General features: G+C 59.0%; 2 protein-coding genes across 2 annotated transcripts; one reads left to right on the top strand and one right to left on the bottom strand.

Annotated features, from left to right (window-relative positions):
• Nucleotides 1-1,323: 1,323 nt before the first annotated feature.
• Nucleotides 1,324-15,799, bottom strand: NOL8 (nucleolar protein 8). Its single transcript, XM_078875145.1, has 13 exons — nt 15,580-15,799; nt 13,402-13,464; nt 12,889-12,967; nt 12,211-12,379; nt 10,996-11,064; nt 8,393-10,039; nt 8,061-8,148; nt 7,313-7,433; nt 6,386-6,663; nt 5,545-5,662; nt 4,981-5,045; nt 4,446-4,528; nt 1,324-4,091 (listed from the first exon to the last, which is right to left on the bottom strand). Exons 1-13 carry the CDS (start codon nt 15,743-15,745, stop codon nt 4,026-4,028), a joined length of 3,012 nt encoding a protein of 1,003 aa, XP_078731271.1. The 5' UTR covers nt 15,746-15,799; the 3' UTR covers nt 1,324-4,025.
• Nucleotides 15,800-18,630: 2,831 nt separating this feature from the next.
• On the top strand, nt 18,631-24,180 carry CEP15 (centrosomal protein 15). Its single transcript, XM_078874942.1, has 4 exons — nt 18,631-19,360; nt 19,923-20,046; nt 21,804-21,878; nt 22,867-24,180. Exons 1-4 carry the CDS (start codon nt 19,308-19,310, stop codon nt 22,987-22,989), a joined length of 375 nt encoding a protein of 124 aa, XP_078731068.1. The 5' UTR covers nt 18,631-19,307; the 3' UTR covers nt 22,990-24,180.
• The last annotated feature ends 147 nt before the right edge of the window (nt 24,181-24,327 follow it).

Below are 24,327 nucleotides of genomic sequence, written 5' to 3'. Positions count from 1 at the left end.
GTGAAGTGGGACCCGGTGCGCCGTATTCCGAGCAATGGAATTGGCGCACTGAATTCGGTGCACTGCACCGGGACCAGTGCCGCATCACGTGATGCAGCTCGCGTGCTGCGTCACGACCCTCCTTCAAGCCTCTCGCTGTCACCATCCCGCACCACGTGATGCGGGATGGTGACAGCGAGAGGCATCACGTGGTGCGGGATGCTGTCACCATCCCGCATCACGTGATGCCTCTCGCTGTCACCATCCCGCATCAGCGTCGCTGGCAGGGGACGCAGCGCAGCTCACGGCCACACCCCGACCCTGACCCCGACCCTGACCCCGACCCTGACCCCCTGGCACCCCTCAGCTCGCTGTGCGCGTGGCTCAATCGCGATGCGTCAGCTGACACCCCGGGCAACAACGTTAGGAAACGAGAGGCCTCGTATCATCACGAAAATATTTTTCCAAGTTAAAAATATTCTAATGAACAACAATAATGTCCACTTGTATAGCGCCTTTGAGCCAGAGGTCACGAGGGCACTGGAATGGTGCACAAGAATTGGTGCAATTGTGGGGGGCGACGTCCACCCCCTCCTTCTCCACTCCCTCCTCCTCCACCGCGTCGATCGCCCCCCCCTCTGAGGGACATCGCTAAAGTGCTGGCTCACCGCCGCGCGGGGTTACGCCATACACAACACACACACAGCACACACAGCACACACACGGACCACACACAGCACACACACCACACACAGCACACACACCACACGCACCACACACACAGCACACACAGCACACACACAACACACACACAGCACACACACAGCACACACACAACACACACACAGCACACACAGCACACACACAACACACACGGACCACACACAGCACACACACCACACACAGCACACACACCACACGCACCACACACACAGCACACACAGCACACACACAACACACACACAGCACACACACAGCACACACACAACACACACACAGCACACACAGCACACACACAACACACACACAACACATACACAGCACACACACAACACACACACAGCACACACGGACCACACACAGCACACACACCACGCACACACAGCACACACACAGCACACACATACGCACCACACACACATCACACCACACACACACAAACCACACACACACCACGCACACACCACACGCACCACACACACATCACACTACACACACATCACACCACACACACACAAACCACGCACGCACCACGCACACACCACACGCACCACCGCTGACGCGACAGCCGCTGCGCGAACACGCGCGCCCCTGCAGGCGATTACATTCTAACGAGCGCTCGGGCTGCGGCTCGGCCCCCACGCAGCTGCTCCACACGCAAGTCACAAGCACTGCGCCGAAGCTCTGTGCTAATGTTTTTATTCGCGGCGCAAAAACTTTGCACTGCCCGTAGGAGATATTCTGCGATCAGAGCCGATCCTGCGACTCCGCAATCCCCCAGTTACCCACGCGCCCTGCGACGCACCTCGCGGCCGCTCTCGCGGCGTCGCACGGACGCGGAGAGAGGACGGAGATGGGAGAGAACCTCGCCTCTGGCGCTGTCTCGTGGCGGCACTCGCTTGCGTCGAGGAGGCAGGGAGGGAGTCGGTCACCAAGCGGCCGGAGATCGGAAGACCCCTGAACCGTTTCGGGTTCCCCTTTTCATGCCCTGCGCAGCCAATCGTGCGCTTACCTTTTGACTTTCAAACGTTTCGCTGCCGTTACCTCGGGCATCACGTGACGCTCTCCCCCGGGCTCATTGTCTCCGCGCCCGCATTCTTTACCCCCGACTCCGCCGGTTTACCCCGAGTGGCCGCCCGGCTGCCAAATACAAACCCGCGGTGTGCGCAGGGATTTCCCTCCCACCTCCTCGTCTGCGCCGCTCGCGTGATATTTCACCCCGGCCCCTCCCCGCTGCTGTGAGCGTCTCATTGCGATTAGCCCGGTGCGCTTCTCTGCGCCCATAACATGTTTAAGTCAATTTAGCGGGGCCGCAATGTGAGTTGTCCTGGGGGGGCCGCAATGTGAGTTGTCCTGGGGGGGCCGCAATGTGAGTTGTCCTGGGGGGGTCGGCCAATCTCCTGGCACCGGGAAACCGCGGAACTTCCCCTCTAGGGGCCCTTTGGATGAAAACCCGTGGTGCCGGGCGACCCCCCGCCGGGACACTCCGTGTGTGCGTGTGCGGCGCGTGCGCCTTCAGTGCGGGGCTAGGGGGAGTCGCAGCGCTTGCGGAGTGGCTCCGCGGTCGTGGCACCACACAATCGAGGAAGGTGCACTGAAATTGGTAATTAGAAATACAATCTTCTATTTATCCTGGAGGAATCTGACGAGCTATGAAGCTCCTTATCACAGCTGTCCAGTAGGGGCGGGTCAGAAAGTAACATCAATACCCGACCCAAGGATTTCTTAGGTTACGTTGAAGTCTCAATTGTATTGTGGACGGATTTATCATAGGATCGGTGATGAAACTGCCAAAATACAACCATGCTGTATATAGGCGCTGCTCCTCTCTCGTCGAGGATTAGCAACTCGGTGCCCACGTGACAGCAAACGTCAAAGCGACAAACTCGTCTGAGCAGCCAAGAAATAAGACGACGCATCGGTAAATGAACGCGTCTTTTTTAACGTATTCATTCAAAATAGAAGTTATTACGCGCACGCGTTCAATTTTAAAAGGACGTGATTTGCATTATCCGTGTTTTTTTAATGATATCCGGACCGCCCGTCCTCTCCCACCACGATCGAGCCAACTGCGGAGACTTGACGACTTGCTGCGGTGCGCGATCTGCGATTGGAGAACCCTCGTTTGTCTCGTTTCCCGTCTGCTCCGCCGCAGCCCAACCATCATCGCCATCACCATTGCGTTGTGTCCGTCTCATTGGTCACACATCTTAGACTGGCTGTTACAACCACGGTCCCGGTGGAAGAAACCGACTTAAATCGATTCATCCACGCGCATCGTTACCAACCCCAGCTCGGAGGGCATGGCTGCTACCCTTGCCCCGCTTCTCCCACTCCGTTGCGGACGTGGCCCCGCCGCTCCGAGACGTTGCGCTGGGACCGCCGAAATACCCGGGTTCAGAATCCCGGCAGCCTTGGTGATTAAACCGTCTTGTCAAGTGCAGCAAGTTGATGATGGTCTCGGCCCGGTCGCCCAAAAAATATGCATCACATTAAAAATTATTTGTGCCGTGCTTAATTTGTCAAAATTCCAACCCTAAGAATGAACGATACCAGTTTGACTGCAATAGGATGACTTGCGTCATCCTGTGGCAGTCAAACTGGGGGGTGGGAATGAGCCGCCGCCTCTTCTGTGGACCAGACGTCAAGTGCAGAGCGGGGCCTTGGAGGTAGCTCTGCAATATCCGCTTCCGTGGGTTGAATGGGTTCTTGATCTCATGTCATAGCACTCATAGCGCAGACTCGGTGCGGGGGGGGAGGGCAGGAAATAAAAATACATCAAATATCGTTGTTTATTAAAAATATACACGGTCATTTTAACACGTAGCTCTTTCGTGACCAATATCATCCATAATTCAGGTTTTTTGAGTTAGATCGCGGAAATATAAAAATGTGTCGTTCAGCCGGCCACTACCCGACACAGCCAATTAATAAGGGTTGTCATGTAAAGGCCTCTACAAGGAATGAAACAGATGGACTTCTCCACAAATCTGGCTGTCGCCTGATGAAGCTAGCTGCCACGTTGTTTACGTGACAACCCTTACTAATTGGCTGTGTCGGGTGGTGGCGGGTTTAACGACACAATTATATATTTATGCGATCTAACCCAAAGCACCTCTATTATGGAAAATACACGGTGCACGCGTCGCGAGGTGTCCACGCGTCGCGAGGTGTCCACGCGTCGCGAGGTGTCCACGCGTCGCGAGGTGTCCACGCGTCGCGAGGTGTCCACGCGTCGCGAGGTGTCCACCCCGTGTCCACCCCATGTCCACCCCGTGTCCATCCCGTGTCCACCCCGTGTCCTCCCACGGCGCCCCCCATGCCGGCTACTTAGTAGTGCCAGGCTTGGTGCGACTCTTGCGAATGGCGTCCTTGTGCTTCTTGCGGTAATCCTGCAGCAGAGAGAGCATGGGGGGCGACAGAAGGGAGGGCACAGGGCTTGAGGAGAGAGAGAGCGTTTGTGTCGTGGTTTTGCTCCTCCGTTGAAGGAGCGCAGACTACAGTGGACAACCCATGTGAGACTTGGTTGTCCACAAAGTTCAAATCCTCCAAACCAGGATTTGAATTTGTTAGCCGCTCACTCCGCTGCTGCCGAGCCAGCTGGTCAGATAACCTTGCATTTTACACCGCTCACGGGGCGTCACGCACGGAGGTCACGGTTCAAGGGGTCACAGGTCAGACCCGAGAGCCTTTGGCTGGGTTAGGGGTGAGGGTCAGGAGGCGATGTGGCTCTGGTGAGCGCTCACCTGTCTGAGGTTGGCTCGCATCTCCTCCCAGCCGTCCCTCACTTGCTCCATCGCCTCGCTCCGACAGAACGACTGCGGGCCTTCTGCATGCACACAAAGACAAAGATCCCCCCTATAGCCTTGAGAGACTTTCGGAAAAGTGCTGCGAGTGAGCACCGATGGAAGGTTGGCACGGTGCCACGAGAGGGTGGTGTGGACAGCGCCAGGCCCCGGCCGCCTTTGTCTCCCCAGTGCTGATGTTTAAACACTGCACCAGGTACTGATTTGAGGCCGAGTTGATCCAAGGGAGGCACAGGGCCAGTTGAGATGACCGTAACTAACGTTGGTCGTGAGCGGGAATCGAACTTGGGTCGTCGGGTTCAGTGCAGTGCGCAAACTACCTTACCTCGTAGGTTTGAGGTGAGCGTCATGAGGGCGAGCGTGAGAGGCGAATGTGGTGAGGGGTGAGTGTGATTAACATCAGCGTATAAGACGTGGGTGTGGTGAGGGTGAGTGTGGTATTGCCAAGGGGGAGCGAGTGTTGTGCACCCCTCACCCGTGAGCCTTGCGTCGTCCTTCGTGAAGAAGAAACATTTGAGTCCTGATGCAGTCGAGAGAGACCTGGGGGAGACACGGCGAGACACGGTGAGACACGGCGAGAGACGAGGCGAGACACGGTGAGACACGGTGAGACACGGTGAGACACGGGGAGACACGGTGAGACACGGGGAGACACGGGGAGACACGGCGAGACACGGGGAGACATGGTGAGACACGGCGGGACACGGTGAGACACGGCGAGAGACGAGGCGAGACACGGTGAGACATGGTGAGACACGGGGAGACACGGTGAGACACGGGGAGACACGGGGAGACACGGCGAAACACGGCGAGACACGGGGAGACATGGTGAGACACGGCGGGACACGGTGAGACACGGCGAGAGACGAAGCGAGACACGGTGAGACACGGTGAGACACGGGGAGACGGGGAGACACGGCGAGACACACAGACGCAAGGCGCTCGCTCACCGCGTTACCCTACACCACCGAGCCGGGTTGTGCCGAGTGAATAAATGAGGAGCAACACGACGCCCGCACTTCACTACATTCCACCGTACCCGAGCTTCCCTGCCCCCTCCACCTCCTTTTCTTCCTCCACCTCGTCCTGCTCCTCCTCTTCCGAGCTGCTGTCGTGGAAACTCCCATCCGGTTGAAACGGAACCGACTTCCGGTCTCCTGGCAACGGAGAGGCGCAAGTCGGTGGGCAAGCCAGCGAGAGGCGTTGGGGTCAGTGGGCGAGTGAGCGGGCGAGTGCGTGGGGGCGAGTGAGCGGGCGAGTCCGTGGGGGCGAGTGAGCGGGCGAGTGCGTGGGGGCGAGTGAGCGGGCGAGTGCGTGGGAGCGAGTGAGCGGGCGAGTGCGTGGGGGCGAGTGCGTGGGGGCGAGTGAGCGGGCGAGTGCGTGGGGTCGAGTGAGCGGGCGAGTGAGCGGGCGAGCGCGTGGGGTCGAGTGAGCGGGCGAGTGAGCGGGCGAGTGCGTGGGGGCGAGTGAGCGGGCGAGTGAGCGGGCGAGCGCGTGGGGTCGAGTGAGTGGGCGAGTGAGCGGGCGAGTGCGTGGGGGCGAGTGAGCGGGCGAGTGAGCGGGCGAGCGCGTGGGGTCGAGTGAGCGGGCGAGTGAGCGGGCGAGTGAGCGGGCGAGTGCGTGGGGGCGAGTGAGCGGGCGAGTGAGCGGGCGAGCGCGTGGGGTCGAGTGAGCGGGCGAGTGAGCGGGCGAGCGCGTGGGGTCGAGTGAGCGGGCGAGTGAGCGGGCGAGTGCGTGGGGGCGAGTGAGCGGGCGAGTGAGCGGGCGAGCGCGTGGGGTCGAGTGAGCGGGCGAGTGAGCGGGCGAGCGCGTGGGGTCGAGTGAGCGGGCGAGTGAGCGGGCGAGTGCGTGGGGGCGAGTGAGCGGGCGAGCAGGCGTACCGGCCGGAACGAGTTCCCGAGCTCCCTCCGGAACGGAGAAGCAGAAGGAAAAGCCGCCCTGCTCCCGAGCCTCCGTTGATCCGGAGCCCCCCGAGAGGAATTCAAACGCAAACTGGGTTGGGGGGGGGCCCTCGTCCACGGCCCCCTTCTCCTCCCGCTTCTCCTCCTGCCCCCCGCCAAACAGCTGCTTGAGGTCGGAGGTCACGTGGTAGTAGGTGTCTGCGGAGACCGGCGGCCCCCACCTCTCCTCCTCGCGGCGCTGCCTCCGCTCTGCCTTGCTGCTCGCACACCACAGACAAAGATCCCCCGCGTAGCCTTTAACCGACTGGTGGGGCAAGTGCTATTAGCGAGCACCTATGAAGGCCGGCATGCCACACATGAGGGTCGTTGTGGCCAGAATCACTTTCGGCCTCCTTTGTCTCTCCAGTGCTGATGTTTACACATGCACCAGGCACTCATTCAAGGCCGAGTCGACGTGAGTGCGTGTGTGCGTGCACGTACATACGTGTACGTGCGTGTGTGTACGTGCGTGCGTGTACGTGCGTGTGTGTACGTGCATACGTGTGTGTACGTGCGTACGTGTCTGTATGCGTGTACATATATACGTGTGTGTGTGTGTGAGCGTGTGTGTGTACCGAAATACGTGTGTGTGGGCGTGTGTGTGCTGTGTGTGTGTGCGTGCGTGCGCTGTGTGTGCTGTGTGTGAGTGCGTGTGCGCGCGCGTGTGTGCTGTGTGTGAGCGCGTGCGTGCTGTGTGTGCTGTGTGTGTGCTGTGTGTGTGTGCGTGTGTGCGTGTGTGCGTGTGTGTGTGTGTGTGCTGTGTGTGAGCGCGTGCGTGCTGTGTGTGCTGTGTGTGTGTGCGTGTGTGCGTGTGTGTGCGTGTGTGTGCTGTGTGTGTGTGCGTGTGTGTGCGTGTGCGGTGGCCACCTGAGGGTGGTGCGCTTGGCCCCCTTTGGCTGCTGCTGGGAGGCGGCTGGGGGCACGGCCCCCTTCCCGAGCCCCCCACTCTTGGGCTGCTTCAGCTGCGAGCCCCCTGGTGTCTCCACACCTGACGCGCACACAGAACCAGAATCTTCATTTCAACTTACGAGGAATCTCATGAGCCATGAAGCTCTTTTCCACAGATATCGAGTAGGGGCGGGTCAGTAACACACATGCAGACGCACGCACACGCGCACACACACAGACGCACGCATGCACACACGCACACTCACACACACACGCACGCACACACACACACACACACGCACGCACATTCACACACTCGCAGACGCACGCACACACACGCACACACTCACACCCACACCCACCCACACTCACACACACATGCAGACACACGCACACAAACGCACGTGCACACATTCACACACGCACACACTGTGGCAGGGTGATGGTGTCAATGATGAAACCGCCATAAACACGGGGTGAGCAATGGAGAGAGGGAAGGAGTGGGAGAGAGGTGAGCGAGGGGGTGAGGGAACGACCGAGGGAAGGAATGAGCAGAGGGGTGGTGAGTGAGGAGGTTGGGGAACGAGCGAGAGGAGAGCGAGGAAAGGAATTAAAAGAGGGGGCAAGGAGGGAGTGAGGGGTGGGGAACAAGTGAGCGAGGGACGAGGGGTGAGCAAGAGGGACGAGGGGTGAGCGCGGTGAGGAAGGAGTGGGCGGTCATCCTCACCGTCACCGCCCCCCTGCGGCCCCTCGTCGTTGTCGTCGTCTTCAAACCTCCCGTCCAGACGGAAGCGCTCGTCCTCTCCAAACCCGGTCTGCGGGGTGAGGAGGCGACAGCGGCACTTGGTGAGGTGGTCAACGGGAGAGGAGGTGAGGGGTGAGGTGGTGAACGAGAGAGGAGGCGAGGTGAGGAAGAGGTGAGCGTGTGAGGAGGTTAGAGAATAAAGGGGGTGAGCGGAGGAGGTGACAGGGTGAGGTGAGCAATGAGGGAGCAGGTGAGGGGGTGAGGAGGTTAGAGGATGAGGGGGATGAGCAGGGGAAGAGGTGAGGGGGTGTTACCTTGACGACACGACCCGGCCTTGCCATGGCCGCCTCTTCCTGCCCCTCCTCCTCCTGGGGTCGCGACCCCGCGAACTCCTTGTGATCCCTCTCCTCGACCTCATCCTTTGCTTGCTTCCTCTTCTTTTTCTTCTTGGTTTTGTGACACACGCTCTCCACCTCCACCTCCTCCTCCACCTCCTCCTCCACCTCCTCCTCCACCTCCTCCTCCACCTCCTCCTCCACCTCCTCCTCCACCTCCTCCTCCTCCACCTCCTCCTCCACCTCCTCCTCCACCTCCTCCACCTCCTCCTCCACCTCCTCCTCCTCTTCTTTCTTCTTTTTCTTCTTTGTTTTGCTGTTGATTTTGCAATACAAAGCGTTCTCCTCCACCTCCTCTTCCTCCTCCACCACCTCCTTCTCTACCTTCTTCCTCTTCTTGCTTTTAGATTTGCGACACAAAACCTCCTCCTCCTGCTTCTCCTCCTGCACATCCTCCTCCTCGTCGCCCGCTCCCCGGCCGCTCTCATCTTCATCTCCCGGTGCCGGGCGAGCGGGCGACCCGGCCGGTCCAATCTCCCGAGGTCCCCCTCCTCTGCCACCGCCGCCGTCCCGAGTGTCTGCGAACAGCCAGCGCGTGCCGAGGAACAGGGGCGGCCGAGAGCTGTGCCGTCCCTCCTCGTCACGCACCTCGTCAACGTCCCTGTCCACAGAATCACGTTTCAGTTTTTTTTTGCTGCTACTGCGGGTGGTGGAACTTCTTCCCGGAGTCGGCGCTCCACGCTTTGGCTCTGGCTCCGCCACTCGGGGTTCACGCTCCGGGCCGTTGAGTTTGTTGCGGTCGCTGGGGTCGTCGTCACGGTCGCTGGGGTCGTCGTCGGGGCCACCCCCCTGAGACCCCGAGACGGCCGCGCGGAGGTCGTCAAGGCTCATCTCGAGGCGGTAGCAGCCCTGCATCATTTTCGCATACTCCTCATCCTCCTCCTCATCCTCCTCATCCTCCTCATGATCATCATCCTCCTCCTCCGCTAACTCCTTGCTGCAATGTGGGCAACTCTTCCCAACGCGTTTCCGCTTCTTCCCCTCCGCTCCGGCAGTGCCTGGAGTAGCTCCGCGTTTCGGGGTCGGCCGGGGTAACGCGGCAGCCCGCGCTTCCCCGGTCGCCACGGCGACAACATCACGTTCCGTCGCCCGCGGCAACCGTACAAATCCGCCCTCCTCGCCGTCGGAATCGTCGCCGTCGCTCGCGTCGCCGGCGCGGGGCCGCGAGGGCACAAACCCGACGGGCACCACCTCCAGCTCCTGGTCGCCGTCGTCACGCAGGCGGCGCTGCCGCGGCCGCTCCTCCGCCTGCGCCGCCGCCTCCACCATGCGCGCCAGCTCCTCTCCCGAGTCCGCCTCGTCGGATTCGGCGCCGTTGCCACGGGCGCCGGCGCCGCCGCGGTTGTTGCGCGACGCCGACTTCGGTGTCGCCGCGGCGTCGCGTCGGGCAGCGGGCGGCCGTTCTGGCCGCTTCGTCTTTTTCTTCTTCTTCTTCTCGTCGTCGCCGTCGCGGTCATCGTGGAGCTGCCAGGTGAGCTGGCTCACCGGCGTGGGGGGGGCGTCAGCTTCCGGCGCCGCCAGGCGCTTGAGGTTGTGGCAGAATTTGGACGGGTCGTACCGGATGACGTGAGCACGGAGGAGTCAAGGGCGGAACGGCTTGGCCACGGTCCCAAACCCGGACCGCAAACCCTATCCGCTAACCCTCACCCCAACCACTAACACTGACTACTTAACCCTAACCGTTTACCGTAACCGTGAACCCTAACCACTAACCCTAACCGCTAACCCTAATTGCTAATGCTAACCCTAACCACAAACCACGCTGGCAAAGCAGGGGTTTTGGGCAGAGAAATCCACACTGACCAACAACTCCCGTGACGGACACGGCATGTGGAGGCCTTCATCTAGCAGCAGATGATAAATGGATGTAAGCTACGAGTAGCTTTTAAAGAGACATCTAGGGACACAGTGACACACATAGACACAGTGACACACAGACACAGTGACACACAGACACAGTGACATGCAGACACACAGTGACATGCAGAGATAGTCTATGGGTATCTGTGCGAGTCTATGTGCGAGTCTATGGGTCTCTGTGTGAGTACATGTGTCTCGGTGTGATTCTGTGGGTCTCTGCGAGTCTCTTGGTTCTGAATGGTGGTGGCACTAGAGCGATTCACCAGCTGACAGCCAGCGCCATTGCATGGCTAGAAAGCTGAGACATTGCGGTATGTGCAGCTGTTTCAGCTGCTCATATCTGCAATGTTCAACATGGATACAAGACAGGACGCAAGGACACACTCAGAGACAGAAGGAGACACACGGAGACACTTGGAGACACACATCGGCATTCAGAGAAACAAGGAGACACCAAGAGACACTCGGAGACAAACACACACGGTAAGAGATACACTGGAAGACGGAAGATACACAAACACACCAAGAGACACTTGGAGACAGGAGACACACAGAGACACCTGGAGACACACAGAGACACGTGAAGACACACAGAGACATGTGGAGACACACAGAGACACGTGGAGACACAGGTCTCCGGTCGTCGACGCAGTGAAGGATATTTTCTTTTTGTCTTTTCTTCTCACCTTCACGATGGGCAGCACTCTCCCAAACTTGCTCACCACCCAGTCCTGGAACCAACCACCCAACCACACAAACCACACACAGTCACTAAACAAGACCAACCACACACACTCAGTCACTCAACCACACTCACAGTCACCCAACCACACACACTCACCCAACGGTAAGCGAGGGTTGAGCGAGCAAGCGAGGGAGTGAGCGACGGGTGAGCGAGTGGGTAAGCGAGGGTTGAGCGAGCGAGGGAGTGAGCGACGGGTGAGCGAGTGGGTAAGCGAGGTTGAGCGAGCGAGGGAGTGAGTGACGGGTGAGCGAGTGGGTAAGCGAGGGTTGAGCGAGCGAGGGAGTGAGCGACGGGTGAGCGAGTGGGTAAGCGAGGGTTGAGCGAGCGAGGGAGTGAGAGGCGGGTGAGCGAGTGGGTAAACGAGGTTGAGCGAGCGAGGGAGTGAGAGGCGGGTGAGCGAGTGGGTAAACGAGGTTGAGCGAGCGAGGGAGTGAGTGACGGGTGAGCGAGTGGGTAAGCGAGGGTTGAGCGAGCGAGGGAGTGAGCGACGGGTGAGCGAGTGGGTAAGCGAGGGTTGAGCGAGCGAGGGAGTGAGAGGCGGGTGAGCGAGTGGGTAAACGAGGTTGAGCGAGCGAGGGAGTGAGAGGCGGGTGAGCGAGTGGGTAAACGAGGTTGAGCGAGCGAGGGAGTGAGTGACGGGTGAGCGAGTGGGTAAGCGAGGGTTGAGCGAGCGAGGGAGTGAGCGACGGGTGAGCGAGTGGGTAAGCGAGGGTTGAGCGAGCGAGGGAGTGAGTGACGGGTGAGCGAGTGGGTAAGCGAGGGTTGAGCGAGCGAGGGAGTGAGAGGCGGGTGAGCGAGTGGGTAAACGAGGTTGAGCGAGCGAGGGAGTGAGAGGCGGGTGAGCGAGTGGGTAAACGAGGTTGAGCGAGCGAGGGAGTGAGTGACGGGTGAGCGAGTGGGTAAGCGAGGGTTGAGCGAGCGAGGGAGTGAGAGGCGGGTGAGCGAGTGGGTAAACGAGGTTGAGCGAGCGAGGGAGTGAGTGACGGGTGAGCGAGTGGGTAAGCGAGGGTTGAGCGAGCGAGGGAGTGAGCGACGGGTGAGCGAGTGGGTAAACGAGGGTTGAGCGAGCCAGTGAGCGAGCGAGGGGTTGACGGACGTGGAGAGCGATAGGGCGAGCGAGCTGGCGCCGTACCGGAACCCCCGGCACCTCGGTGCCCGGGACGACACCGCGCATGTGGAAGTTGGCGGCGCCGGCGGCGTTGAGCGCCACCAGGAGGGGAGGGTTCACTGGGCCCCCACCCCCCGCGGCCCCCACCTCCTCCTCCTTCGCCACCGCGCGTTCCGCTCGCTCCTTCTCCAGCCTGAGGGAAGGGGGGGGGGGGTGTGAGGAGTAGACGATGCAGGTGGGCACTCAGGAGACCAGGATAGTCTCACTTGCACGAGTGACCCAAGTCATCAACATGACCGGTCCTGCGCCTCCCCTATGCGTGGATGTATGTTGAAATTATTTCGCAGCGTACGCAGCCAAACCGTGCTAATCGGAGGTGCGCTAGTCCTATCGCGCCGCGTAAACTTTAACACTGGCGAGATAAAGAAGGTGGCCGGGCATGGTGCCGGCCATCCACCCCCACTCGTGTACTGTACCGGTCTTCGTAGGTGCTCGCAAATGGGACTTGCCCCAACAGTCTGTTAAGGCTACACAGAGCATATTTATCTTTGTGTTACCCCGCACCACGTAGATAGTTCAAATGAACGCAGAGCTCCTGTAACACGCAGCCACGCCGCTGGAATGGTTTGAAGTTAACCCGCCGCCACTGCTGATAACAGATTACAGGTCCGGGTTCACGGAGTAATCCGATGACTTGCTCACCGCTGCAGGAAGCTCTCCTTGGCGAGCTCCAGCTGCAGGGTACCCCCCTTCCACTTGGTGTGGTTGAGCACCGAGAAGCCTGGAGGAGACACATCCAAGTCACAACCACAACCGCGTTGCGGCTATAACCGCGTCACCACCGCAACCGCATCACAACCATGTCGCAGCCACAACCACATCACAACCACGCCACAACTACCACCAGGAGGAGTGAAAACAACACAGAGGCACGACGTGACACAACACATGGCCACACGACGGCACGACACGCAACACACGCGGAAGCACTCGGAGTCACCCTCTTAAAAATAATCGGTGAAGCTTTCTGCGCAAAGCAAGCATAGTAATCATGATTCACTCACACATGTGGTCATAGCCTCGCTCACTCATTCACTCTTCTCACTCCTCGACAACACTCGGCACATTTATCAAGAACGCTTTGGGGATTTAAGGAAAAGCAGACAATATGTGACGTTTCGGGCAACGGCCCTTCTGCAAAGCACTCTCCCTTACACTTCCGAAGCTCGGCGTCACTCGCCTGCAGGTTCACGTAGGCGAACGTCTTGATGGGAGTGCCTGCAACACAAAGACAAAGGTACCCCGTGTAGCCTTAACAGACTGGGGGAGCAAGTGCTGTTAGCGAGCATCTATGACGGCCGGCATGGCACACGAGGCGGTAGCGGGTGTCCACGCCCGGCCGCCTTTGTCTCCCTAGTGGGGATGTTTACGCACCATACCGGATATTCATTTGAGGCCGAGTCCACCAATTGGAGGCCCCAAAACCGGCTCAGATCATCAAGAGCGGGAATGGAAGTCGGGGCACCGGGCTCACAGCGCAGCGCGCAAACCGCCGAGCCATCCCTCCCCCAAACACACACGAGGTCCTCATTCAATACCACCGTCAGCCATGTTCTATGCACTGCTGGATTAAGACCTCCCCAAGCTGTCGCCATCTCTCACGGTCCTGCGATACAACCCAGCGGAGCGCGGGTTACAAGAGCTGACTTCGCCGCTCCATCTCCGCGGCGGTCAGCTGATGGGAACGTTCCTCCTCTGGCTGGCACTCTGGCGTGAGTCTTGACCACCGGTCGCCATCCCTCCTCCTCGCCGTGACGCGTACTCCGCACTCGTTCATTTACTCCTCCACCTCACCAACTCACTCACCACCCCTGTCGCCCTTCGCTTCCCCTCAACCCTCTTCCCGCACCTCACGCCTCACCACATTTACCTCGTTATCCTATTACCCAACAACCCTCCGATTAGACTCCTCACCCTGCCTGCATCACCGTTCTCCTCACTTCATCTCAACCTCAACTCATCGTCCTCCTCATCACATCCCTCACCTCCCCATTCCCTGTGCCTCATCCCTTCACACTTCCACATCCCCCCCCTTCACCTTAACCCCCCCTCATTCACCCCCCTCACTAACCCACTCACCCCCCTCACTCACTCATCCCCCTCACTCACCCCCCTCACTCACTCACTCACCCCCCTCACTCACTCACCCCCCTCACTCACCCCCCTCACTCACTCACCCCCCTCACTCACTCACTCACCCCCCTCACTCACTCACTCCCCCCACTCACTCACTCACCCCCCTCACTCACCCCCCTCACTCACTCACCCCCTCACTCACTCACCCCCCTCACTCACTCACCCCCCTCACTCACTCACCCCCCTCACTCACTCACCCCCCTCACTCACTCACCCCCCTCACTCACTCACCCCCCTCACTCACTCACCCCCCTCACTCACTCACCCCCCTCACTCACTCACCCCCCTCACTCACTCACCCCCCTCACTCACTCACCCCCCTCACTCACTCACTCACCCCCCTCTCTCACTCACTCACCCCCCTCTCTCACTCACTCACCCCCCTCTCTCACTCACTCACCCCCCTCTCTCACTCACTCACCCCCCTCTCTCACTCACTCACCCCCCTCACTCACTCACTCACCCCCCTCACTCACTCACCCCCCCTCACTCACTCACTCACCCCCCTCACTCACTCACTCACCCCCCTCACTCACTCACTCACCCCCCTCACTCACTCACTCACCCCCCTCACTCACTCACTCACCCCCCTCACTCACTCACTCACCCCCCTCACTCACTCACTCACCCCCCTCACTCACTCACTCCCCCCCCTCACTCACTCACTTCCCCCCCTCACTCACCCCCCCCCCCACTCACTCACCCCCCCCCCACTCACTCACCCCCCCCCCCACTCACTCACCCCCCTCACTCACTCACTCACTCACCCCCCTCACTCACTCACCCCCCTCACTCACTCACTCCCCTCACTCACTCACCCCCCTCACTCACTCACCCACCTCACTCACTCACCCCCCTCTCTCACTCACCCCCCTCTCTCACTCACCCCCTCACTCACTCACCCCCCTCACTCACTCACCCCCCTCACTCACTCACCCCCCTCACTCACTCACCCCTCTCACTCACTCACCCCTCTCACTCATCCCCCCCCTCACTCATCCCCCCCCCTCACCCACTCACTCACTCATCCCCCTCATTCACCCCCCTCACTCACTCACTCCCCTCACTCACTCACTCACCCCCCTCACTCACTCACCCCCCTCACTCATCCCCCCCCCCTCACCCACTCACTCATCCCCCTCACTCACCCCCCTCACTCTCTCACTCACCCCCCTCACTCTCTCACCCCCCCCTCACCCGTCTCGTCGCTCCGCGTCTTCACCGCCACGTCCCCCACGGCCCCGAACGCCTCGAAGCGGCGCCGCAGCTCCTCGGGCCGCACGCTCGCCACGAGGCCGCCCACGAACACGCGGCGCGACGTCTCCCGCGGGGTCTCCCGGGCCCCCTCGACGCGGGTCCCCATATCACCCCTCGATCGCTGATCCCCAGCGGCTCGAGCCGACCACGTGGGGCCAAGACCGGAAGAGGAAGTCACGTGGGGCCCAGACCGGAAGAGGAAGTCACGTGGCCCACGCAGGGCGGCGGGTCACGTGTCACGCCCCGAGTCAGCCTGCAGCCGGCGACTATTGCTGTTGTTATAGTTGTTGTTATTGTTGTTATAGTTGTTGTAGTTGTTATAATCCATGCTAAATGTTTATTTCGTTGGGTTATATCGCGGAAGTAGAACTGTGTCGTTAACCCACCACCCGACACAGACAATGAGTAAGGTTTGTCACGTGAACGAAACGCAGCAATTACAAACCTCTCGAGCCCTTGTTACAGAACAATTCACATTGTGGTCACCCCGTGCCCTTTCAATCTCGGCGCTCCTCCTACGAAACCCCAATCACAAGGGAGAAACACAAACAAAGAGACACAATGACATTGTGTTGCCGGTATTGGAGCGGCTGTGCTTAGTATGGACCTGAAGACTCAATTTCCTGTACAAGAATTCGGCTAAACCGTACGGGTTGACAGCCATGCAATTAGTCACTAAGCACGCCGGTGTGTTGGAGAGTAAACTCACAACATTTACTATTTGAGTACCAGTTATAAGTTGTCTTATGGTTGTTGTTGTTGTTGTTTGACTTGCATCCCACTGGGATTTTTGCACACAGCGTTGGTGTACGGTGTTTTTTTCTGCAATATTTTGCTGTCTTTTCTTTTCTGTTTGCACTTAGTCACATATTCACTTTAAGATGTTTTTTTGTTCATGTTTTTTGTTTGTTGCGGTTGCACCCGATTCAAGAGCCGAATGGCTCACAGGGCTATACCTAATAAATGAACTTGAACTTGAGCTCAAGTAACGAATTGATACTTTACGTGCCAACCCCTCGCTAATTGGCAGTGTCGGTGGTGGCAGGTTCGTGACACATTGACGCGATGTAACGCAACAAAAACCCTTCATGGACAGCAATTTAAGCGGCGTTGATGACAGACGAACCAAACGAGACTGAAACTCGAGTGTCAATTCATCGCAGCCAGGCTCTGGTTGCGAATCATTGCCGGCGAGCCGCCCAGATCTTACAGACAAGAGGACCTTTGTCCCAATTCGGGGATGGCTCTTGTGTTAGTCACGATTCAATATTCTCTTGCAAGAGCGCCCGTCGTTATTTTGAGTTGCGAAACTACTCCACGACTTGGCGTCCAACTCCGTCCCCCCCCCCCCGCATGGTAAAAGGACCGGGATGCTCGCCTACAAACTTGCTGCCAACTCGTCGGCAGGGATTCAAGCGAGCCCGACCCTGCTGCTTCTGCTGCCGATGATGATGAGACACTTCAATGTTGACACCACTCCCGACTGCTGCTTGCGCTGCTGATGAGTAGGAACCACGCGTGCAGTGGCGGCGATGCTGCTGCTGCTGCTGCAAAAACGACGACGACGCTAACTCTGCACGCCCGCGCGTGGTCTTGAAAGGAAGAGAGAAATAAAGGCGACGCGACGGGCAATGACCCTTTATCATGGCACACACACACACAGAGAGCACGTGGTGCCAAGTTCACCACCAAGAATCGATTCTTTATTCGCGTCTCTCGCCCGTGATGCGTTGCTTCCCCGTTGCGTTGTCGCGTTCGCGAATGGTGGTGGTGGTGGGGGGGGACTTTGTGTTCGCTCGTGCGCTCCTCGCAGCTGCGCGGGGCACGGAGCTGCGCACGTCGTGAGACTGCTGCGTGCTGCGTGAGACTGCTGCGTGCTGCGTGAGACTGCTGCGTGCTGCGGGAGACTGCTGCGTGCTGCGTGAGACTGCTGCGTGCTGCGTGAGACTGCTGCGTGCTGCGTGAGACTGCTGCGTGAGACTGCTGCGGGAGACTGCTGCTGCTGCGTGAGACTGCTGCGTGCTGCGTGAGACTGCTGCGTGCTGCGTGAGACTGCTGCGTGAGACTGCTGCGTGCTGCGTGAGACTGCTGCTGCTGCGTGAGTGCTGCTGCGTGAGACTGCTGCTGCTGCGTGAGACTGCTGCGTGCTGCGTGAGACTGCTGCTGCTGCGTGAGACTGCTGCTGCGTGAGACTGCTGCGTGAGACTGCTGCTGCTGCGTGAGACTGCTGCGTGCTGCGTGAGACTGCTGCTGCGTGAGACTGCTGCGTGGGACTGCTGCGTGCTGCGGGAGACTGCTGCTGCGTGAGACTGCTGCGTGCTGCGTGAGACTGCTGCTGCTGCGTGAGACTGCTGCGTGAGACTGCTGCGTGCTGCGTGAGACTGCTGCTGCTGCGTGAGACTGCTGCGTGCTGCGTGAGACTGCTGCTGCTGCGGGGGACTGCTGCGTGATGGAGCTGCGTGCTGCGTGAGACTGCTGCGTGCTGCGTGATGGAGCTGCGTGCTGCGTGAGACTGCTGCGTGCTGCGTGAGACTGCTGCGTGCTGCGTGAGACTGCTGCGTGCTGCGTGAGACTGCTGCGTGCTGCGTGAGACTGCTGCGTGCTGCGTGAGACTGCTGCTGCTGCGGGAGACTGCTGCGTGATGGAGCTGCGTGCTGCGTGAGACTGCTGCGTGCTGCGGGAGACTGCTGCGTGCTGCGTGAGACTGCTGCGTGAGACTGCTGCGTGCTGCGTGAGACTGCTGCGTGCTGCGTGAGACTGCTGCTGCTGCGGGAGACTGCTGCGTGATGGAGCTGCGTGCTGCGTGAGACTGCTGCGTGCTGCGTGAGACTGCTGCGTGCTGCGTGAGACTGCTGCTGCGTGAGACTGCTGCGTGATGGAGCTGCGTGCTGCGTGAGACTGCTGCGTGCTGCGTGAGACTGCTGCGTGATGGAGCTGCGTGAGACTGCTGCGTGCTGCGTGAGACTACTGCGTGCTGTGAGATGCTGCTGCTGCTGCGGGGATCGCTGGGGCGGTCTGAATCGACGGCTCGATTCGGACCGCCCCGGCGATTCCGTCTCCACGGCGACCGCGTCAACGGCGCGGCCCGGAGGATGCAAACAACGGCGCGAACAACATCAACACTAACAACACTAAACATCGACACTCACAACAACACTCACAACAACACTCACAACACTCACAACAACACTCACAACACTAAACATCAACACTCACAACAACACTCACAACACTCACATCAACACTAACAACACTAAACATCAACACTCACAACACTCACAACAACACTCACAACACTCACAACAACACTCACAACACTAAACATCAACACTCACAACAACACTCACAACACTAAACATCAACACTCACAACACTAAACATCAACACTCACAACAACACTCACAACACTAAACATCAACACTCACAACACTCACAACACTAAACATCAACACTCACAACACAGACATTAACAAAACTCACATTAGCACCACCAACAACAAAATTAACAACGCAAACATTAAAAGCAAGAATATTAACAACACGAACACAAGACATTAACAGCACTCACAACAGCACAGACATTAGCAAACTAACAGCAACAAAGCGGACATTAACAGCACGGACAACAACACCACGAACGTCGACAACAACACGGACACAACACAGACATGACGTCACGGCTGGCGGAGGAGATGGCGCTGAACCAACAGCACGAGGAGATGTAAGGGTCAACGTGACCTCACCACTTCACCACCGTCACCTCACCATCACCCCTTGACCTCATACTGCCGTGACCTCACCTTGACCCCCCCGTTACCTCACCCCCATCACCTCACCGTCACCCCCCCAGCTCACCCTCACCCCCCCCCCCAACCTCACCCTCACTCCCCCCCCACCTCACCCTCACTCCCCACCCCGTGACCTCACCATCACCCCCCCTCCAACCTCACTCCCCCTCACCATCACCCCCCCCCCCCACAATATCACCCCCCCCCCACCTCACCCTCACTCCCCACCCCGTGACCTCACCATCACCCCCCCCCCCCAACCTCACCCTCACTCACCATCACCCCCCCCCCCCAACCTCACCCTCACTCACCATCACCCCCCCCACAACCTCACCCTCACTCCCCCTCACCCCCCCACCTCACTCCCTACCTCGTGACCTCACCATCACCCCCCCCCTCAACATCACTCCCCCTGACCTCATCCTCACGCCCCGTGACCTCACCCCTATGACCTCACCCCTATGACCTCACCCCCCCCCCCCCCCGCGTGACCAGCCTGGCGCGCCGGGCGGTGGCGCTGAGGGCCGCGGAGCGCCTCTCCGACTCGCGCGCCGAGGGCCTCCCCCGCGCCCTCGAGGCGGCCGAGGCGGCGGCGGCCAAGAGGTGCGCCATGCTGCAGGTGGGACGCGCTCGTGCCAGGCTGGGTGCACCTTGAGGCGACGTGAAGTGTGGAAGGATCTGGCTGCTGGCAGGAGGTCACGGGACAGGCCCAGGTGCCATGGGTTGATCGAGATGACTGGCAGATGCCGCACCTGTGCCAACTCGCTGTGCTTTAGCCGCGCGGCGCTCTGCTCGTTGTTGTGAGCGTCACTCAACTGCCCTCCGTTGATCCTGAATGGCGATTGCCTCCAATCGACCAGTAGCCTCCTTCACGAGCCTCCCTCCACAGAGGCCGATCTTGACACCGCTGGTACCGGTCTTTGACAAGTCCACCCAGCTCCACGTCCTCCTGTACCACATCACTCCGTCTCTTCTCTAGCCCGTGCCGCGCCCGTTTAGCTCCCTCGATCCGTCCGAGCAGCAGCTGCTTGGGGATCCGGCCGCTGGGCGGGCGACATGACCCAGCCTCCTCGCCTGCAAGGAGCTCATCAATGGGACCGTGTCCAGATCTCTCACAAAGCTGCGAGCTGCTCACACAATCCAGTCTGGTTAAATCCGGGATGGATGGTAGGCAGGCGAGCCTGAATGTTGAGAAACGGCACGGGTGTTACTTTAAAGGGCTCCACGTTTCACAAATAATAATGGAGGAAATAACCGTGGCCGAGAAGACCAGGGGAAGCTTCGTATGGAGCGACAGGCCAGGTAACGGCCAGGTAACGGCCAGGTAACGAGCACGCAGCGTGACGGCGCCAACGAGACCTCCGCCGCTGAGCGTGGCCACAAGCACCCTTCCCAGGTACAAAGAGCTCTCTCCACTCTCCCCACGACTGCCCCGTCACTCGGGGGGAGTGGAGGCGGGAGTGTTTTATGACATAAAACACCTCGGTAGGTAGGCACTTTTTTGTTGTGGTGGAGCCCCCCCCCCCCACGTCTTTGTAGCACGCGCTCCAGGCTCAGCGGTGGAGTCTCCTCCACCTTGCCCCGTGTTCTCCGAGTTGAAGGGTTTCCCCTCTCCCAAGACCTCACAGAAATGCTCAGCAAACCTATTTCTGGAGGTCGTATGGAATCACACCATTCTTACTCTGAAGAATGGCAATAGGTGTGGTGCTGCAAGTTACCTTGTTGATGGAATTAAGAGAGTGATTTGTGGATGTGCTCCTAAAGCTACACACACAAATACCGCCAGACACAGCGACACCGCACACACAGCCAGACACACACACAGCTACACCACACACACACAGCCAGACACAGGTACACCACACACACAGCTACACCCACACACAGCCAGACACAGCTACACCACACACACAGCTACACCCACACACAGCCAGACACAGCTACACCACACACACAGCTACACACACACAGCCAGACACAGCGACACCACACACACAACTACACCACACACACAGCTACACCACACACATACCGCCAGACACAGCGACACCACACACACACAGCTACACCACACACACTGCCAGACACAGCTACACACACATACCGCCAGACACACAGCTACACACACATATCGCCAGACACAGCTACACCACACACATACCGCTAAACACAGCTCCACCACACACACAGCTACACCACACACACACAGCCAGACATAGCTACACACATACACAGCTACACACACAGCCAGACACAGCTACACCACACACACACACACCGCCAGACACAGCTACACCACACACACACAGCTCGCTAAACACAGCTACACCACACACACTGCCAGTCCCAATCGGTCACTGCCCTCCTGTCCTTTAGGCTGTGGACGCAGCAGAGCATCGTCTGAAGACACGTATTGACGCTTCGTCCCGCGCAGACATCCTCACCCAGCAGGTGAGCGAGTGAGTGCGAGGTGAGGAGGGGTCCTGCAGGTGAGGAGGGGTCCTGCAGGTGAGGAGGGGTCCTGCAGGTGAGGGTGAGGTGAGGAGGGGTCCTCCAGGTAAGGGTGAGGAGTACTGCGGGTAATGGTGAGCCCGTGGCGAAATTTACCCGTGTTACACTTCCCTCTGTCCGACTGTGAACTCTTCCCTCGAGTTTGTTATTGGTCGTGGATATGGCCGCGTGATTGGCATTTCAGAGCTGTGTGTGTGTATGCTCACATTGGGCCGCGGCATTGAATTGGCTTTACTCGATGTGCGGTGGACTTGCTTCGATGCCTCCAGTGCATTTTCAGAGTTCACAGTGGCTCAGTGCTGTGTGGGCCATGGTCTGATGGGTGCTGTCGCTTGCTGGCCGCCACTTTGACATTTTCGTCCTGTGCTCAGCAACTGTGTTAACGCAAAAAATCTACGTACGTACGTGTGTGTGCACGTGTGTGTACGTGTGTGTGCACGTGTGTACGTGTGTGTGTGTACGTGTGTCTGCACGTGTGTGTACGTGTGCGCGTGTGTACATGTGTGTGTACGTGTGTCTGCACGTGTGTGTGTGTACGCGTGTCTGCACGTGTGTGTGTGTACGCGTGTCTGCACGTGTGTGTGTGTACGTGTGTGTACGTACGTGCGTGTTGCAGTACACAGGGGAGCGGTTGTGTGTTGGTTCGTGCACCGCGCCACGAACCTGGCGACCCGAGTTATATTCCCGCTCACAGCCATCATCGGTGACAAATATCTGACCCGGTCCCGAGCCTCCTCTAGGTCAACTCAGTCTTAACCGAGTACCTAGTGTGTCAACATCAGCACTGGGGAGACGAAGATGGTCGGGCGTGGTGATTGGCCACTAACCCCCGTCGCGGTGCTGTGCCGGCCTTAACAGGTGCTGACTGACAGCACTTGCCCCAACAGCACGTTAGAGGCTATATGGGGGGTCTCTGTCTGTGTCGCAGTGCAGGTACTGGGCGTCGGTGGAGCGCCTCCTGCCGGACTGGGAAGGCGTCCTGCACAGCCCCGACGAGGCCTCCACTCGGGCTGAGGGCGATGCCCCCCCCGCCCCACAGGGCAACGCTTGACCCCCCCCCCACCAACCACAACAATAAACACAAACACTTCGTGTACATTTGGCATTCGCGACATTCTGATAGCACGAAGGCGATCCACAAGCGCGCCGTGTTCCACAGACGAATAGTCTGCACTCGGCATCAGCGACGTGCGATTTTCCCCAATGAAATCATTTGCAGGTAAATCAGTAAATAAACGTGGCAATTTACTTCCAACTGAGTACTCTGGATAGTATCCACAGGCCGTCGGTTAGATCTCCCAGCGTGGCAGTCGAAACTGTGATCACGTTTCTCAACTCACACCCCGCCGCCTCTGTTCCAGCCAGCAGCTTAAATAGCGACCCCACTGCGGGTGGTGGCTCGGCAGGCAGGTCACGCATGCTGGGGTCAAGTGTGGACGATTCCCATCTCCCTCTTCCCAGATGTCCTGCCAAGTGTGGACAAGTCGGCCAGATGCCGTCAAGGGCAGACCTCGAGTGCCCCTTCTGGTGGCAGCCGCTTGCACGAGCGGGCAATGCAGTCACAGTGTGCGAGTCGTTGCAGGGCCTGGCGGCCTTCAGCGTTTACTCTTGTGGTAGTAGGAAAACCATTTGCCCCCCCCCGCCTCGAGCTGGACGTGCCACTCGCTTGAGCCCTACCCCCCCCACCCCCCAACTTTCGCACGGTCGCAGCACTGACCACCAAGCCGCCAGGTGTGATGAAATAGAATGTTCCTTTATTGTGAACATGTTTAAACACGCTCATAAATATGGCTAGATTATGAAGATGCTTAATTACAAACTGGAAAAAAGTTATAGCGAGTTTCGTCGATAATAATAAAAAAGAAAGAACGTGAACGTTGACACGACGCGGGCGACGCGGGCCGGGCATTCACAGGAGTGGAATGGAGTTGGTTTACGTTTTGATTATTGCACGAGAAAACACGAGACCACCCTGCCCATAGGTCCCACCACCGCCCCCCCAACCCACAAACCCCCTGTCCCTGGGTTCTGGTAACCCCTGATTAACCCCTCGCCCTGTCCCCGAACCCACAAATCCCTCCCTGATTGCCCAGGACCTCTGGGTGTATGAGAGAGCGCTTTTCTTTTGCGAGCAACCGAGTGGTTCATGTGAACACCACTGCAATCACTAAGCAGGAGGCTCCAGGCCAGCGCCTCCTCCCCCCCCAATCCCCCCCCTCCCGCCTCCCAGAGGCACTTCTTCTTGAGTTTCCCTTTGTTCCTGGTCACGTGCAGAGCGAGCTCAATTTGTTAACGAGCCCAGAGAAGCAGACACAAGAGGCCTACTGCGGCTGCACAAGGCAGCAGAGTGAGCGATTCCCTCCTCCCAGCCCCAGCGATTTGTTCAGGT

Source organism: Lampetra fluviatilis, chromosome 40, assembly GCF_964198595.1.
Source record: "Lampetra fluviatilis chromosome 40, kcLamFluv1.1, whole genome shotgun sequence".
Taxonomy (NCBI): domain Eukaryota; kingdom Metazoa; phylum Chordata; class Hyperoartia; order Petromyzontiformes; family Petromyzontidae; genus Lampetra; species Lampetra fluviatilis.
The sequence above is the reverse complement of the archived record's forward strand: the minus strand, read 5'-3'. Positions and strand labels throughout refer to the sequence as shown.

Bases quoted from the DNA above. Each gene is read 5' to 3' on its own strand.
- NOL8 (XM_078875145.1), bottom strand. From the start codon at position 15,745: ATGGGGACCCGCGTCGAGGGGGCCCGGGAGACCCCGCGGGAGACGTCG. The intron at 12,968-13,401 runs GTAAGGGAGAGT...TGTCTCCTCCAG, and splicing joins TGACGCCGAGCTTCGGAAGT to GCTTCTCGGTGCTCAACCAC. The intron at 8,149-8,392 runs GTAACACCCCCT...CTCACCCCGCAG, and splicing joins GGCCGGGTCGTGTCGTCAAG to ACCGGGTTTGGAGAGGACGA.
- CEP15 (XM_078874942.1), top strand. From the start codon at position 19,308: ATGACGTCACGGCTGGCGGAGGAGATGGCGCTGAACCAACAGCACGAG. The intron at 19,361-19,922 runs GTAAGGGTCAAC...CCGCGTGACCAG, and splicing joins AACCAACAGCACGAGGAGAT to CCTGGCGCGCCGGGCGGTGG. The intron at 20,047-21,803 runs GTGGGACGCGCT...CCTGTCCTTTAG, and splicing joins AGAGGTGCGCCATGCTGCAG to GCTGTGGACGCAGCAGAGCA.